The sequence below is a fragment of the Loxodonta africana genome, chromosome 3 (genome assembly GCF_030014295.1).
Source record: "Loxodonta africana isolate mLoxAfr1 chromosome 3, mLoxAfr1.hap2, whole genome shotgun sequence".
Classification (NCBI taxonomy): domain Eukaryota; kingdom Metazoa; phylum Chordata; class Mammalia; order Proboscidea; family Elephantidae; genus Loxodonta; species Loxodonta africana.
Window position 1 is genome coordinate 31,602,339 of NC_087344.1, and position 17,961 is coordinate 31,620,299.

Below are 17,961 nucleotides of genomic sequence, written 5' to 3' on the forward strand. Positions count from 1 at the left end.
CAAATAATCCAAGAAGCTGAACTATATGAAAAAGAACAGGGCATCAGGATTGGAGGAAGACTCATTAACAACCTGCGTTATGCAGATGACACAACCTTGCTTGCTGAAAGTGAAAAGAACTTGAAGCACTTACTAATGAAGATCAAAGACCACAGCCTTCAGTATGGATTGCACCTCAACATAAAGAAAATAAAAATCCTCACAACTGGCCCAATGAGCAACATCATGATAAATGGAGAAAAGACTGAAGTTGTGAAGGATTTCATTTTACTTGGATCCACAATCCACAGCCATGGATGGAGCAGTCAAGAAATCAAAAGACACATCGCATTGGGTAAATCTGCTGCAAAGGACCTCTTTAAAGTGTTGAAGAGCAAAGATGTCACCTTGAAGACTAAGGTGCGCCTGACCCAAGCCATGGTATTTTCAATCACATCACAAGCATGTGAAAGCTGGACAATGAATAAGGAAGTCTGAAGAACTGATGCCTTTTAATTGTGATGTTGGTGAAGAATATTGAATATACCATGGACTGCCAGAAAAAAAAAAATTTTTTTTTTTTTTTTTGCCAGAAGAACAAATAAATCTGTCTTGGAAGAAGTACAACCAGAATGCTCCTTAGAAGCAAGGATGGCGAGATTGGGTCTTACATACTTTGGACATGTTGTCATAAGGGATCAGTCTCTGGAGAAGAACATCATGCTTGGCAGAGTACAGGGTCAGCAGAAAAGAGGAAGACCCTCAACGAGTTGGATTGACACAGTGGCTTCAACAATGGGGTCAAGCATAACAACAATTGTAAGGATGGCACAGGACTGGGCAGTGTCTCGTTCTGTTGTGCATCGGGTCGCTATGAGTCGGAACCGACTCGACAGCAACTAACAAGAAACAACAAAACAGCAACCATAGTAGTGGACCTCACCAGATGGAAAACATGGGAATCAAATTGACTACATTTGCGGAAAGGGATGATGGAAAAGCTCAATATCATCAGTCAGAACAAGGCCAGGGGCCAACTGTGGAGCAGACTGTCAATTGCTCACATGCAAGTTCGAGTTGAAGCTGAAGAAAATTAAAACAAGTACACGAGAGCCAAAATACAACCTTGAGTATACCCCATCTGAATTTAGAGACCATCTCAAGAATAGATTTGACACGTTGAACATTAGTGACTGAAGACTAGACGAGGTGTGGGAAGACATCAAGGACATCATACATGAAGAAAGCAAATGGTCGTTAAAAAAGACAAGAAAGATAAGACCAAAACGGATATCAGAAGACTCTGAAACTTGTTCTTGAATATACGGTAACTAATTTTTTTTTTTAATGCAAAGGGAAGAAATGATGAAGAGAGCTAAACAGAGGATTTCAAAGGGCAGCTGGAGAAGACAAAGTATTATAATGAAATGTGCAAACACGTGGAGTTAGAAAATCAAAACGGAGAACAGGTTTGGCATTTCTCAAGCTGAAACAACTGAAGAAATAATCCAAGCCTCGAGTTGCAATATCCAAGGATTCTACTGGGAAAATATTAAACAACATAAAAAAAAACGAAACCCATTGCCGTTGAGTTGATTCCAACTCACGGCGACTCTATAGGACAGAGCAGAACTGCCCCATAGAGTTTCCAAGGAGTGCCTGGTGGATTTGAACTGTCGACCTTTTGATGCGCAGCTGTAGCTCCTAACCACTACCCACCAGGGTGTCCTTAAAGGACACAGAAAGCATCAAAAGAAGATGGAAGGAATACACAGAGTCACTGTACCAAAAAGAATTAGCTGACGTTCAATCATTTCACGAGATAGCATATGATCAAGAACTGATGGTATGGAAGAAAGAAGTACACGATGCACTGGAGGCACTGTTGAAATCCAGGGAATTGAGGGAATACCAACCGAGATATTTCAAAGAAGGAATGCAAAGCTGGAGATGCTGACCAGAACCTCCAATCATGTATACGAGACCAAAAGGGCAAAAGCTACCCAAAAAAGCATTGATGAGAAGACAGAAAGGAACAGGAAAAATGGACGATGGAAATGGGGAATTGGGGTGTGGAAAGGGACAGTGCTGACGCATTCGAGGATTGCAGCGAATGTCAAAAAACAATCTGCATATAAATTGTTGAATAAGGAACTAATTTACTTCCTAAAGTTTCACCCAAAACACAATCTACAAAAAAAGAGAAAAGACATCCAAATGTAGGCCAAACACTCAAAAAGGCGCCAGGTTTTAGAAAAACGGATTTTTGCCAAATTGGCTTTAAAAGACCAGCAAGAGAGCCCTGCCTTAGTGCTGAGAAACTCAAGTGGGCGTCAAGACGGAGGCGTGGCAGGGGAGGGGAAACAAAGACGCTTGTGCTGCAGACTCTCAGCCCGGCTTACAACATCAAGAGCGCACGCGCGCCGTTGGGCTCAGCCAATCAAGAAGAAGTGAGGCGGGCACTCAGGCGGAAACAGTATTAGCAAACAGGAAGTAGAGTAGTTTACGTACGGATTGTTGGAGTGTGCAATGGCGGCCTACGAGCAGGTCCAGAAGGGGCCTCTGAAACTGAAAGGCGTCGCAGAGCTCGGCGTGACCAAGCGGTGAGTTCCGCGGGAACTTGTCCCTCGCCTCCTGAGGCCTTTCCCCGGGGCCCCGGGCTCTTGCCGTTGGACCCACACTAACCCCTACCTCCGTGTGCCCTCTTCCAGGAAAAAGAAAAAGGACAAAGACAAGGCGAAACTTTTGGAAGCGATGGGAACGAGCAAAAAGAACGAGGAGGAGAAGCGGCGGGGCCTGGACAAGCGGACCCCGGCCCAGGCGGCTTTCGAGAAGATGCAGGAGAAGCGGGTGAGGTGGGGGCCTGAGCAGGAGGGACAGGGAGCGGAGTCCCGGCGGGGAGTACGCTCTGGGCCGTTAGAAGAGGGCGAGCGGCCAGAAAAAAAAAACCTAAAATCCATTGCTGTCAAGTCGATTCCGACCTATAGCGACCCTGTAGGACAGAGTAGAACTGCCCCATCGAGTTTCCAAGGTGGATTTGAACTGCCAACCTTTTGGTTAGCAGCTGAACGCTTAGCCTCTACTCTACCAGGACTTCAAAGGAATCAAATTTCTTAATTTCGGGGAGAGGGTGTTGTGTGAGGGAGAGAGGAGGCCCCCTCGGGGCCAAAGTTGGGGGGGGCAGCTCCAGAACGAGAACGCTCCTCTGGTCCTAGTGGACCGCAGAGGAGACAGCCAGTGCTAGAGACCCTGCTTGGATCCCAGCACTGTCGCTCATTTGCCGAGACGCTGGACCAGGGACTTTCTCCCTGTGCCTCAGTTTCCTCGTCTGTAGGGGTCACCATAGTACCACCTTTTACGAGGAGAAGTAATGCAGGTAATGCACTTGGCATTAGGTCTGGTGTAAAGTAAGTGCTCAGTGGCCATGCTCACTGGTGTAAGTCACCATGAGCACTTTGCTTGGCAGGTTCAAATATGTTGTTTATGGTTCTGATGAGTGATTTTTCTCTGCATTAAACACTTAATAAATTTGAAGTTTGGGACAAGAGAGGCCAGGGTCATGTAAGCCTAGGTCAGTGGTTCTGAACTGAGGGAGATTCTGTCCCCAGGGGACACTTGGCAGTGTCTGGAGACAGTTGTCGCAACTGCAGAGAATGGGTGCTACTGGTATCTTGTGGGTAGAGGCCAGGAATGCTGGTCAGCATCTTACAGTGCACAGGATGGTCCCCACCCCAGAGAATGATCTGGAACCAAATGTGAACAAAACCAAATCAAAATCACTGCCATCGAGTGAATTTCAACTCATAGCTAATCTGTATGGAAGCAAGCTGCCACATCTTTGTCCTGTTGGTGATTTCAGATCACTGACCTTTTGGTTAATAGTCCAGTGCTTAACTACTGTGCCACCAGGGCTTATGGTAGGGAAACCCTGAGTTAATTATTTGGGAAAAATTTGAGCTGGGTTATTGCTGACAGTGTACAGCAGAATAAATTCCCAGTGTGTTAGGTGGTATAGATCAGGGTGGTCCTCCAGCTTCTGTGATTTCCCTTTCTTCTCCCTCCCTGGTCAGTGTCCGGATTTAAATGTGTGCAGCATCCTAGCACATCAGATCGCAGTGTCTTTTGGGGGTCAGTGGGACCCCTTAATTCACGGTTGCTTACCTGGCACAATTCTGACTGGGGATGTTGATGATGTCTGAGACTTTTTTTGGTTGTCACAACCGGGGGAGGGGAGTGCTGTTGTGGGTGGAGGCTGGGCATGGTGCTCAGCTTCCTGCAGTGCACAGGACATCCCCATTCCAGAGAGTGACCTGGAGCCGAATGTCAGTAGTGTTGAAGCTGAGAAACCCCTGGTCTAGGTGATTAGTCCAGTGACATCAGGAAAAGCTAACTCATTACACCCAGGCCTAATTGAGTCATACAGAAAATGCTGGACCAGTAACTCTGGCAAGACAGACCTGGGTTCTGACCTTGTCTCCACTGCTTGTTAGTGGAGTAACTGGGCAAGTCAGCGGACCCATAAGTCTCAGTTTCTTCATCTGTAAAGTGGGCCTAAAGCTCCTACATCATAGGGTTATGGTGAGGATTTGACAAGTGAATGAACTTCAGTCTCTTGCCTAAGGTCACAGTCAGAGGCAGGGCTGGAATTTTACTGCTGAGCCCAGGTGGGCTGGGGGAGAGGTTGACAGCCATAGAGGTGACCAGTGTTGGGAGCTCAGAGGAGGGTGGTCACAGCAGAGCTGGTGGGAGGTATCAGGTGCAGGACTGATTTTGAAGGAAGATCTTCAGGGTTTGCTGACGGATAAGATGCAAGCTGAGAACGAAGAATCAGGGGTGACCAGGATGCTTGGCCAGAGCACTGGCTGAATGAAGGTGCCGGTTACCGAGATGAAAAGAACCACAGTTGGTAAGCAGCTTTCATAGAGGAGGCAGTCAGAACTTGAGTTATAGAGAGGTTAAGTTTGGGATACTTGTTGGAAATCCAAGTGGAGGTTTCTTGTAGGCAGTTTGAAATTTGAGCCTGAGTGTGGAGGAGAGGTCTGGGCACTGATCAACGTGTGGGAATCACTGTGGCACTGGATGAAACCCTCTGAGGGACGTTGACAGAATAGGGATTTTGGGTTTGAGAGCTAAGTTCTATGGCATTCATGACTAGAGGGTGGCAGAGAAGAAACTTTCAAGGAGCCTTGGAGGGAGGAGCATCTAAGAAGGAGGGAAGCAAGGGGCAAGTGGCAAGCGGTGTCCTTTGGAGCTGAGTCTGCTCCCTGGGGAGGCGCTTGGCTGGTGCCGGAGGCCAGGACTGGGGAACCACTGGCCTGGATGTCGACTGGCATGTGTCAGGCTGGGCCTCCCTGTTGGATCAGCCAGAATGGGATTGAGGGAGGTCCTGGTGTGCAGCCTGAGAACTCCAGCCATTCTTGGTGTGAGAGCCAGGCTGTCCAGGCCTCCTTTCCCATCCCCTTCTGGCCTGGGGTGATTTGAGCCTGTAAACTCAACTTCACGTCTCATCTCTTTCAGCAAATGGAGAGGATCCTGAAGAAGGCATCTAAAACCCACAAGCAGAGAGTGGAGGTCAGTCAGGGGCCTGGTGGTCACAGCGGGCGAAAAACTAGGCAGAGGGGGCCACTGAGTGTTGGCAGGGAGGGGTAGTCTTAGAGTTCTCTAGAGAAACAGAACCAGTCAGACATATATATTTCCAGACTAAGACAGGCTAGGAAGAAAGGCCTGATGATCTATTTCTGAAAATCAGCCCGTGAAAGCTCTGTGGATCACAGCGGTCCGATCGGCAACCAGTCAGGATGGCGCAGCACTGGGTGGCATTTCGTTCCATTGTGCACGGGGTCGCCGTGAGTTGGGTGCTGACTCAGTGGCAGCTAACAGTACTATCCAGATGTATATATATTCACACATACACAGAGTGAGAGAAAGAGACTTATTTTGAAGAATTGGCTCATTAGACCTTGAGGGGCTGGTAGGTTCAAAATCCATAGGTCAGGAGACAGGCTGGAGACTCCTGCAGTCTTGTGTCCCCAGATCGGTAGGTCACGTGGTTGGGGAGAGGGGAGTTCTGGCAGAATATCTATTTACAGTAAGCCCCCAGGTTTAGAACGTCCAAATGGACAACTTCCATAAAGCCTGTTGCATTAAAAATTTGAGTTAAATGGTTCATAGTAACAGACGCACGCACTGCCTTGTGACGCTCATGAAAACGTTGAGCATCTTCAGAGGTTCGTCGGCTCAAGGAAGGAGAATGCCATCCGCCTTTTTAAGTCGGATCATGTTGCCATTAACACTGTGTTGACTGTGTAACTTTGTGTTTGGCTTAAATTTTCCTCTTATTTACCCTTGTAACCGTGCCTCCAAAGTGTAAATCCGATGCACGTGCTGGTGGTGCATCAAAGAAAAGGAAAACGATCACGATCGAAAACAAAGTGGAAATAATAAAGCGCTCGGAAAGGGGAGAGACGCCGTCGGTCATTGGAAAAGCGTTCGGCTACAGCCGGTCAACGGTTGGAACAATTTTAAAGGATAAAGTGAGAATAATGGAGCACGTGAAAGGCTGTGCCCCGATGAAAGCTACAATTATAACTAAGCAACGCAGTGGTTTACTTATCGAAATGGAAAGGCTGTTGATAATTTGGTTAGACGATCAAAATCAGCGTAATATGCCTATCAGCCTTACTTCAGTGCAACAAAAGGCTCGAAGCCTTTTCAATGATTTAAAAGCTGCACGTGCAGCAAGCGGAGGTGCTTGCGATGAAGAATTCGTTGCAAGCAGGGGTTGGTTCAATCGTTTCAAAGGGAGGGCAAATTTACTTAACATTAAAGTGCGAGGTGAAGCAGCGAGTGCCAGTGTAAGTGCTGCAAGGGATTTTCCTGAAATGGTGAAAAATGACGTGGAGTTACTCGCCTCCCGTGCTGAAGAACCAGCCGGTGAAGACCTTCTGGAACTAGAGCAGCCAATGATAGCATCTGAGGAAGAGGACCGGGACCTAAAAACTCCAGTACCAAAAAAGTTTTCGACAAGAGAGTTAGCTGAAGCCTTTCATCTCATTGAAGCAGGGATGGCAAAGTTAAAGGAGCAAGATCCGAATACAGAGAGGTTTAGCAAAGTTTACCATACAGTTACTGAGGGCCTCAGCTGCTACAAGGCCATCTATGACGAGGGGAAAAAAGCTCTGTGCAAACCTCCCTGATGCCTGTTTCAGGAAATTGACTCCAGCAGTAAACTGCCCTCTCCAGCAGCAGAATCAGACCCTGACTCTCCGGCCCCAGGTCCATTCTCTCCAACAGCAGGCCCATCATCTTCAACAGTAGCCATCTTTCCATCATCCTCTCCCGCATCATCCGGTGTTAACATTATAATGTTGCCTCACGAATGTCCCTTCCGGTATGCAAGACACTGATGGAACAAGAGTAAGTGTTAACCTTTAATCAGGATCTTTTTTCTTTTTTTTTCTTCTATCTAAACTGTTTTAAGAACTGTTCCTTTAATTTTTTTTTTTACAGTGCTGTATACCTACACACACAGATTCTCTCTTCAGTACAGTATTGTATGTAGTTATTTTTATTATCGTATTATGTACTGTATTACGTTCATGATGTTTTAGTGTATTTGGAAGTATTTAAGGGTTTTATATGCATAGAAAGGTAAAATATATACTAAGACAAACATTTGACTGACACTAAATAAGAATCATATGTACCTGTTCTGACTTACCTGCAAATTCGACTTAAAGACAGAGTTAGGAATGGATCTCGTGCGTAGCCTGGGGACTACCTGTATTCACACATACACACACACACACACACAGAGAAAGAGAGATTTATTTTGAAGAATTGGTTCATGAACCTTTGGGGGGCTGGCAAATGCAAAATCCATAGGTCAGGAGATAGACTGTAGACTCCTGCAGTATTCTGTCCCAAAATCAGTAAGTCAGGCAGCTGGGGAGAGGGGGATTCTGACAGAATAGTCTAGAGGCAGAATTTTCCCTTGGGAAACCTGTGGTTTGCTCGTAAGGCCTTCAGCTGCTTGGATGAGGCTCACACACCTTATGAGGGTAATCTGCTTAAGACCAGCTGATAAAAACAATTATTAGCTGCTATTCAGTCAACGCCCAGCTCATGGCAATCCCATGCACAATGGAACCAAACACTGCCCAGTCCTGCACCATCCCCATTTGTTATGGATTGGACCATTGTAATCCAAAGGGTTTTCACTGGCAAATTTTTGGAAGTAGATCACCAGGCCTTTCTTCCTAGTCCGTCTTAGTCTGGAAGCTCTGCTGAACATGCAAGTCTCCACGGACAGATGGGTGGTGGCTGCGCTTGAGGTGCATTCGCTAGGAATGGAACCCAGGTCTTCCACATGGAGAGCAAGAACTCTACCGCTGAACCACCACAGTAACAACTAGACTGGTGTTTGATGAAACAACTGGGCACCATCGCCTAGCCAAGTTGATGCAAAATTAACCACCACAGGGTCCTCCCAGGGTCATTCAAGGGAGAGCCCAGGGTTCAGGCATCTATAGGACCTGGCAAGTTGGGTTTGAGTGGAGAGTAGGAAAGGAGAGGCAGGACATGGAAGAGGTGGTGTGGGCAAGGCTGTGTGCCCTTCACACCCTGCATGGGTCAGTGCTGAGACGAGCTTTCTCCTTGACCTTCACAGGACTTCAACAGACACCTGGACACACTCACAGAACATTATGACATCCCCAAAGTCAGCTGGACCAAGTAGCCTCCTGGCCCCTGGGCATGGCGTGGCCTCATGGGGAAGCAGAAGACAGAGTTGGGGTTAAGTCGGGTCCCTTTGGCATTTTCTAGAAACATTCTTTTACCCATGCCTTTGCATTTTCTGCTGCAACCGTGCATTTTGAAACTGTCTCCTTGTTCTAGAACTTGATTAAAGTAAGACTGTCCTTTGACTCAATTTTGGTTTCTTGGTAGTCCATAGAATATAAATCTTTTTAGTGTGGGCTGGAAAGCTTTGGAAGTTTATCCAGAGGTTCAAGTCGTTGCTGTGTAAGTGCCATGTAAGAATATTTAGTTCTCTGAGTTGCATTTAAGCTTCTGAGGACAACCAACCAGTTCTCTTCATCCAGATAAAACTGACTCCAGAGGATAAGGAGCTAATGCTGGTGTGGCCTGCAGTGTGCAGACCCCCTTATATGTAGGCTCCCCTTCTAAACTCCCATGAGCTTGGGGCTTAAGCTCTTCCATCCAGGATGCAGGGAAGCTACCCATGGCTTTGTGGTCTTCCAACCACCTCCACAGCCCTCTTGCCTGGGACGCAGAGGATGGCTGCCTATGGCAGGGATGAAGCATCCCACCTGGTCCCTTTCTGAGCCCATGACTGGCTTGCAGCCCCTCTCCCAGTTTCCCCATCCCAGACACTTCTAATGGGTGTCACCATGGCCCCTGTGGCAGACATTGCAAATCATTCACAGCCTTCTTTGTAATGGAGCCCAGATACCACCTGACTCACCCCTCAGCCAGGGTTCCAAGTTGATACATGACCAGGGCTGAACTCCAGCACAGACAGACATGTATGTGATCAAACAGAAGGACCCCATTACTGGCGGTGGAGAGCCAGGGTCTTTTGGGGGCCTGTGTTTATTGGATGAGGCTCAATCTGTATACTGGGGGAGACAGTCTCTGCTGACCCAGCTTCTGAAAGAGTAACAAAGCGAGAAGACAAAAATCAAGTGTGGGGCTTGAGGCTGTTACATGTGAACTGCAGAATAAAGCAACAACCAATTATTAAATGAGTCTGTGTGTCTTAGTTATAAGCTGTTTGGTTTCCACACGGGAGGCGGCCTTTTGAATTTATCGCACATGAAGGGTGTGCATGCCTGTCTTAGCTATCTAGTGCTGCTATAACAGAAATACCAGAAGTAGGTGGTTTTAACAATGAAATTTGTTCTCTTACAGTCTAGAAGGCTAGAAGTCCAAAATGAGGGTGCCAGTTCTAGGGGAAGGCTTTCTCTCTTTACCAGTTCTGGGGGAAGGTCCTTGTCATCAATCTTCCCCTGGTCTGGGAGCTTCCCTGCACTGGGAACCCTGGATACCAGTGCTGCTTTCTTGGTGTTATGAGTCATACCCCCGCCATCCCTTGCTTCTGTTATATCTCAAAAGAGATTGGCTTAAAACAGAACCTAATCTTGTAGATCAAGTCCTGCCTCAGTAACGTAACTGCCACTAATCCCATCTCATTAGCATCATAGAGATAGTATTTACAACACATAGGAAAACGACATCAGATGACAAAATGGTGAACAATCACACAATACTGGAAATCGTGGCCTACCCAAATTGATAGACGTGTTTTGGGGGGACACAATTCAATCCATGACAATACCTTAAAGGACTAAAAACAAAAGGTCCCTGAGTGGTGCAAATGGTTTGTGCTGGACCACTAAAGGTGGTTCAGAACCACCCAGTGGCGACCCAGAAGAAAGCCCAGCTATCTTCCACAGAGATTTTTTGTCAGGTGCCACTGAGGCATTGGCAACTCATAGTGACCCCATGTGATAGTGGAATGCTCCATATGGTTTTCTTGGCGATAGTCTTTATGGGGGTGGATGGCCAGGTCTTTCTGCCGAGCGGCTGCCTGGGTTTGAACTGCCGGCCTTTTGGTTAGCAGCTGGGTGTGTAACTGTATGTGCCACCAGCCAAGAAAACCCTGTGGAGCAGATAGGGTCATCATGAGTCGGAACTGATGGCAGCTTTTTTTTTTTTTTTTTAGACCAGGGATGGGAGGAGGGAAAAAAGGCGAAGTTATTTCTTAGGAAGCAGTGAGCTTTTGTTAAGAAACCAAAACCAAACCAAACGCACTGCTGTGGAGTCGATTCCGACTCAGCGACCCTATAGTTTCCAAGGAGCGCCTGGCGGATTCGAATTGCCGACCTCTTGGTTAGCAGCCATAGCACTTACCCACTAGGCCACCAGGGTTTCCCTTCTGTTACGAGTGATGGAAAAATTTAGAAACTGTGATGGCTGCACAACATGATGAACACAGCATCACTTGATTGTACATGTAAAAACTATTGAAATGGTAAATATTACATATTTTTACCACAATAAAACAGACTGTTCTTTTCATCTATGTTCAGTGAGGGCGTGGTTTTCACGAGATCATTCCAGGCAATAAGCAGAAAACCACGCTTTTCCACTGACGAACGTTAGTAATGACAGGTGACAGTGACCGCGGTAAGGCGTAACTGCCTTTCAGAGAGTTTCCTTGACCTTTTTCCAAGTAAATCGCCACCTCTCCCCTCCCAACGGAGCCTTCTAGACTCCCACATCAGACTGCGGCTCCGTAAAGCCTGGGCCCCAGGTGAGGGCCCCCTTTGACATCTTGCACCTAACTAGGCGCGGACTTCTGGATTCTGGAGGCGGGGGTGGGAAACGTGGCTCGCACCGGGCTTCTGCGCCTGTGCACGCTCCGTTCTGCGCCTGCGCGATGCTGGCAACTCCGCCCAGGCCGGACATAACGGTCCGCGCGCGGCTCCCAGACCGGAAGTGGAGGCGGGCTGTCGCGGGGCGCCGGCCTTGATCAACGCCCGGCTGTTTCCGCAGCTGCTGTTGAGGCCGCCGCCGAGGCCTCCGGCAGCCGCCATGTCCGCTAGCGCCGTCTACGTGCTGGACCTGAAGGGCAAGGTACTCAGGGCTCCCCACCCGCATCGTTGCCGGGAAGCCGGCGGGGGCCTCGCCCCTCGGGGACCCACCCCGTTGCTAGGTGACTGGCCAGTGGGCCCCACCAAGGTGTGAGGCCGGGAGGCTGCAGGGCCGCACCTGAGGACTCCACCCTATTACTGGAGAAGCAGGCGGGGTCTTCTGCCCGCGAGCCCCGGCCTGTTGCTAGGTAATGCAGTGGGCTGCCTTGTGGTTGGCAACCGCCAGGTAACCGGCTTCACCACCCTCCCCGCCTCTCAGCGAGGCTCGGGAACTCAGGCCTCCGTGGGGGCCCGGGAGCCCTCAGGGAGGGCAGGCCCAGCGCTGAGGGACCGCGCGACCCTTGGCCAGAAGTGGCGAGGCGTGGCGAGAACAGCATGCCCTGGGGTTCGTTCCGCTCTTGGAGTCGCAGCCGCTACAGTTCAGCGGGCTCCTTTTCTGTCCCAGACCCGGTAGGCGTTGCTCAAGGAACGTCCATGGTGACACTGAGTCTGTACAAGAGTTAGGTGAAGTGGGCAGTGGAAGCGCCAATGTGCAGAGGGGGAAACCGAGGCACAGAGGCTGAAGCACCCACCCAAGGTCACACGGGTCGCAGAGAAATGGCAGGTGGAGGCCTCGATCCCAGGAGGCAAACCCAGAATCACCCATTGGCTCAGCTAATTTTTGTAGGACTGGTACTGAGCGCTAGACCAGGCTGCTGTTCTGGTTTCTCCACTCCAAATTACGATGACTCAATGAGTGCAAAGCAGAACTGTGCTCCACAGGGTTTTCTAGGCTGTGACCTTTTGAAGTAGATAGCCAGGCCTTTCTTCCAAGGTGCTTCAGGATGGACTCAGTACCAATCTTTCACTTAGCAGCCAAACTTGTAAAGCATTTGCACCATCCAGGGATTCCAGAATGTTACAGGTTGTTAGTTGCCAGTCAATTCTGACGCATGGCCACCCCATAGAGCTGTTCTGCATAGGATTTTCAAGGCTGTAACTTTTCAGAAGCACATTGCCAGGCCTGTCTTCCGAGGCACTGCCGGGTGGTTTTAAACCACCGACCTTTCAGCTAGCAGTCTAGTGTAACCGTTTGCACTACTCAGGGACTAGCGCCAAGCAGGGGGAGCAGTCCCTGTCCCGTGGGGCCCACAGTTTGGTAGGGGAGTTGGGCAGTAACCTCAAAAAACACAAACCAATATGCACTGCAGTGGAAGAGCGATGACCATGTATAGTAGGGAGGTCCCACCTCAACTCAGGGATCAAGGAGGCCCCCCAAAAAAGTGGCAAGTGCACTGAGGTGGGAGGGAGTGTTGGACATGCCTGGATCAGGAGCTTATGCTGGTTCCAGAAACCAGGTGCCTTTCCAGGAGAGTCTGACCAAAAAACCAAAACCAAACTCGTTGCCGTCAAGTCCATTCTGACTCACAGCGTTCCCATGTGTTACAAAGAACTGAGCTCCACAGGGTTTTCTTGGCTATTATCTATATGGACGATCACTAGGACTTTCTTCTGCCACACTGTGGGGTGGGTTTGAACTGCCAATCTTTAGGTTCGCAGCCAAGCACAAACTGCTTGAGTCACTCAGGGACCTTAGGGGTGTCTGAGAGAGCTGCTTAAAGGAGTGGTCATGAAAGCCTTTCAGAGGTGGGCTGCTGTCCTCCCCCAAGCCCACCCAGTGGTGGAGAGGCAATGGCCATCTGACCTCTTACATCTGGGAGTGACAAAAACAGATACAACAATGTCAGACAAGTCTGATGTTGATCACTGAGAGGGACGTGGGTGTCAGGTCCTGGGGGAGGGAAGGAAAGTTAGCACAGAAGCAGACAGGAGCCAAGAGGTGACCTGACTGCCTCTCCCTCCACCCCCAACACCTTTCCCATGAGTGGATGGCCTGAGGCTCCCCTCCTTGGATGCCACCCAGAGTCAACAGCTTTTGGCTCCCTTGTTTGGCTTCCTTGCCCAGCCTTCTCAGAGGCAGGGAAGACGGGCACCCCAGGACTGGAGGAGCAGTGTACCCTGAGGCTTTGTGCTTGTGTTCTGCTTCCGCCCTGGCCCGTCTCACTGGCTCATGGCTTTAGCAAATGTTATGTGAGCACCTAGCACGTGTTGAGCACTGTGCCAGGCACAGGGGGCCCCTTTGGCCCTGGGGCCTGGGCGAGCTCAGCACCCTTCCCTGCAGCACAGTGTGTGGCCTTGGCAGGCACCTCCCCTTGGGCCTCACTTTCCTCATTGATCAAGTGAGTCCGTTTCGGGGATGTTGTCGGGACTTGCTGAGCGATATGCGAGGCTCAGCCCCATGCCCAGCCTACTGTCCACAGCCCTCAGTCCAGCTGGGAGACACACCAGGCAGCAGATACATTACCGGATGGTCAAATCCTGCAGCCACAAGGGCAGGGACAAGCCCTGAGGGGCCACAGTTGCTCAACCTCACTTCGGCTGCAGGAAGGGAGGTGGTTACAGAAGGCTCCCGGAGGAGGTCTGGGTTTGGGAAGGTGACCAGGTGGCAGTCAGGTTAACAGGGAGGCAGTCCAGTGGGCGCACGGGGGTCAGGGGCAGCCACTGGGGCTGGAGAGCCAGTCATCCCTCATAATGCTGGTGCATGGAGGGCAGCACCAAGGGGACTGTGGGTGTTGAGATGTACAGATGGAAGAGGGGACAGAAGGACACAGGGAGGAGGAGCCACCACAGGGAAATTGTGGCTGGGAGAAGCATGACCAGTCTTGCCTTTCGGAAGCTCATTTTCAGCAACCAAGACGACATTTATTCTTCCCCTCACCGTGGACTTCATGCCTGGAAAGCTCGCCTCTTGAGCAGATGGTGTTTAAGCAACACTAAGTGAATAACACCTGAAGCAATTCATGACCACGCGTCTCTGCTACTCAGAGCCTCCAACCACTGGGAGATCAGCATGGCCAAGAGCCTGCTCCCCCCTTGTCTTCCAGCCTCTCGCAGTTCCTGACACCGCAAACCACCTCCTTTAGCATGTGTCTGTGGTGCCACACTTAGTTGTCACCCTGTTTCTCTTGCTTCTCTCCTCGGACCCTCCTTATCTGCTTCCCCTTGTGTGTTGGGGCTCCTCGGCTCAGGCCTGAGCATATCTCTTGTACTGCACCTCTCCTTGGTGTGCCAGCAAAAAAAAATCCAGTTGCTGTCAAGTTGGTTCTGACTCATGGCAACCCTGGGTGTTACAGAGTAGAACTGTTCTGTAGGGTTTTCTTGGCTGTGATCTTTATGTAGGCAGGTCACCAGGTCTTTATTCTGTGGCACCACTGGGTGGGTTCAAACCACCAACTTTTAAGTAAGTAGAGTGTAAACCATTTGTGCCACTCAGGGACTGGGTGTGTCAGTGACTCTCAAATTTCTGCCCACCCAAGCACTTGCTTCTGGACTCATTAGAGGCCCCATGGCCACCGCACACTCGGCATTTCCCCAAAGGAACTCCAGTCGCCCCGAGACCTGCTCTCTCTAGTGTCCGCACCTCAGGAGTCACACCCCCCCAATCCGGTTGCCCAGGCCAGAAACCCGGGCGTTATTCTGCCTCCTTTACCTCCTCACCCAGGGCTCACCCCACATGGTATTGGCTGGGTTCTGTCTGTGTGCTGGGATGAAGCCATGACCTGACAGAGGTGGTCATGGCTCTCGGGGAACATGCGACTCCAGCGGGGCCAGCAGACGGCACGCGAGGACGTAATTGGTAAAAGTGCAGTGTGGTGGGGGCATTTGGGATGCATGAAGCAGGGCTGGGGTGGAGGGGGCTGTGCTGGTCTTCCAGCCAGGGTGAGCTGGGTAGAACCCTGAGGCTGAGGAGTGAGGAGGAGAGTGGGGTGAGAGCCTGCAAGCGTGAAGGGCAAAGGCCCTGGGGCAGGGACAGGTGTGTTTGGAGGCCAGCGGGGCTGGAGTGGAGTAGATAGGGAGAGCCGAGGAGCAGCTGCAGGCCATGAGGGGCCAGGCCAGACAGGGCCCCGCAGACATGGGGACAAGGCTCCGGGTGTGTTCTTAGTGCAGGGGAGGCCATTTGGGCAGCAGTGTCAGCAGGAGGGAGACCTGACCTGACTGGTTTAAGACGGCCCCCTCACTTTTGGTGGAGAAGAGACTGTGGGGCTGGTCAAGAGTGGCAGTGGGTGTAGGACTGACCCCCTCCAGTCTGTCCTGTCTCGGAGCCCACTTGCTGCTGACAGTCCCCACTTTGAGGCCATCCTCATTCCCTCCATGGGCCTCAGCCCCCATCCCCTTGGTGTAGAGCTTGAGCCTCTGGCCCCCAGAGGTCCTGGGTCAGTCTTGGCCACGCCTTGTCCCCTGGCTATGCGTGGCTCACCCTATACAGGCGTGTGCTGAGTGTGTGAACCTCTGCACAGGCGCACCCAGGGTGAGCACACACATTCCTCCACCATCCCTTTGAGGACGGGCTGGGGCTCCTGCCGGTGCCGGTGACAGGGCTTAGCGGCAGCGGTGTCCCTGCAGGGCATGGGCGATGGTGCATCTTTATTCGTGGAGTGACCTTGGCAGGTGGCCACCTCTGAGAGAACGACACTCCTCGTGATGGGGCAGCAAGGAGAATGTAAGGGGTACGCGGAGCCCTTGGCTGCGCCACCCTTACTGGAGGCTGGGTCCCCGAGACACAGGCTGAAAAAGCGGGGGAGAATGTGTGTGAGGGGACAAAGACTAGGAGGGAAGGTGCTTGTTCGCGTGCTCTCGTCTCACTCTCTCAGTCATTTCATCCTGAACCTGGTGTCTCAAAGAGGGGCAGTGTGGGCGAGTGATCTGCAATGGCACCCTGGCTGCGGCAGCTCCAGACGTACCTGGCAGGTGTCTCCAAACCTCCCTTTCAGTGCCTCATTAAGCTGTGATTTACATGTAAGGAGCCGCAGGCGCCTGAAGCATACTCGTGTGCTCACAAGTGTACCCCTGGAGGCCACACCACACTGCTCCATCTCCCCAGAGCTTCCTGCACCATCTGCTCCGCCTGGCCCCAGGCAGCACGGCTCTGTGGCTGTTTCTTGTCACCGTGGTCTGGAATTGAATACAACATATGCTAGCATCAGGATCCGACCCTCCCCCACGTTGTCACGTGTGCTGTCCACTGCTGGCAGACACACTGTTCCTCCCATCACCTGTCAAGGGATATTTGAGTTGTTTCCAATATGTATCTATTGAAAATAAAGCTGCTTTGAGGCAGACACCAGGAAGGGACCCATTGGGTCACATGGTGGCGAATGTATAACTTTTTGAGAAACTGCCAGACTTTTCCCAAGTGATTGTCGCATTGTATGTCTGTGTCCGCAGTGGACGAGGGCTCCAGGTGCTCAGCACCCTCGTCCACAGTCTGTGAAAGAGCGGCCAGGAGCAGGGTCTCCTCTTTCTGCCCCAGGTGAGTTTGGCAAACTCAGACTCTCTGTTGGCATCCCCGAGGGGCTCTGATGTGGCCTGCAGGGCTCCAAGCCACTCCAGTCCCGGGCCCTCCCCTATGGAGTTCCCTCTGGGACACGCTCTCCGTGCAGCATTCCCTGAGAGAGGGCGATCAGGATGGCCCCTTGTCTCTTCCGTGGACAGAGCCATGATCAGGGGGCTCCCCTCTGTCCCAGGTACCCTGCTGTAGAACTGAAAATGAAAAGCACCGCCCTCTCTTCCCCACCCCCAGGTGCTCATCTGCCGGAACTACCGCGGCGATGTGGACATGTCGGAGGTGGAGCACTTCATGCCCATTCTGATGGAGAAAGAGGAGGAGGGCATGCTGTCGCCCATCCTGGCCCACGGCGGTGTCCGCTTCATGTGGATCAAGCACAACAACCTCTACCGTGTCCTTTTGATGGAGGGCACATGTGTGTGCATTTGTGTGCCAGTGTGTGTGCATTTCTGTGTGTGGCTAAGACCGCATGTCTGCGTCCGTGAGCTATAACTCTCCTCTCCAAGGCCCTGGTACTGTGGGAAAGCTGGTTTTGCACCCAGCGGCACTGCTAGCATCCCGGCCCAGCCTCTCACCTCCTGTCTGCCTCTTGGGACTGACGCCCCACCCCTCCTCAAAGGGCCCTTAGTGTCAGCGGAACTGGTGTATGTGAATCAACCCACAGAAGCAGTTCTTTTTTCTGCAAATGTAGCCACAGCAGCCCTGGGAGATGGTTGTAAACCGGAGTCTCAGGACTAGCAGAGCCGCCCAGTCGGGTCTGTATCAGGGAGCGCTTGGGGGTTTGTGTGGTCAGGAACCCCTCAGCCCTGCCAAGTCCCACTTTGCTCATACGTCCCAGCCTGTGGCACCTTGAGAGCACAGGTGGTCAGGCTTCCCTAGTGGTGATGGCTGCCCAGCATGTGTGTGGGGGTGGCAGTTGTG

General features: G+C 51.1%; 2 protein-coding genes across 7 annotated transcripts in view; both read left to right on the forward strand.

Moving 5' to 3' along the window:
* The first annotated feature begins 2,452 nt into the window (after nt 1-2,452).
* On the forward strand, nt 2,453-8,908 carry FAM32A (family with sequence similarity 32 member A). Of its 3 annotated transcripts, XR_010321250.1 has the most exons (6): nt 2,453-2,582; nt 2,691-2,829; nt 5,497-5,550; nt 6,345-7,395; nt 7,489-7,532; nt 8,648-8,908. XR_010321250.1 is itself a non-coding variant. In XM_003413040.4 (4 exons), exons 1-4 carry the CDS (start codon nt 2,509-2,511, stop codon nt 8,714-8,716), a joined length of 336 nt encoding a protein of 111 aa, XP_003413088.1. In that variant the 5' UTR covers nt 2,453-2,508; the 3' UTR covers nt 8,717-8,908. The 3 variants fall into 3 exon arrangements, 1 of the variants encoding a protein (XP_003413088.1); XR_010321251.1 differs by lacking the exon at nt 7,489-7,532; XM_003413040.4 differs by lacking the exons at nt 6,345-7,395; nt 7,489-7,532.
* A 2,595-nt stretch (nt 8,909-11,503) lies between these two features.
* The window catches only part of AP1M1 (adaptor related protein complex 1 subunit mu 1), a 31,772-nt gene continuing 25,314 nt past the window's right edge, over nt 11,504-17,961 (forward strand). For all 4 annotated transcript variants that reach the window (XR_010321248.1, XR_010321249.1, XM_064280904.1 and 1 more), the window contains exons 1-2: nt 11,504-11,637; nt 17,275-17,431. Coding sequence is in view for 2 of the 4 variants with exons in the window: in XM_064280904.1 (XP_064136974.1) it covers nt 11,596-11,637; nt 17,275-17,431 (199 nt within the window). In the remaining 2 variants the exon portion in view is untranslated. The remainder of the gene's footprint in view (nt 11,638-17,274; nt 17,432-17,961) is intronic.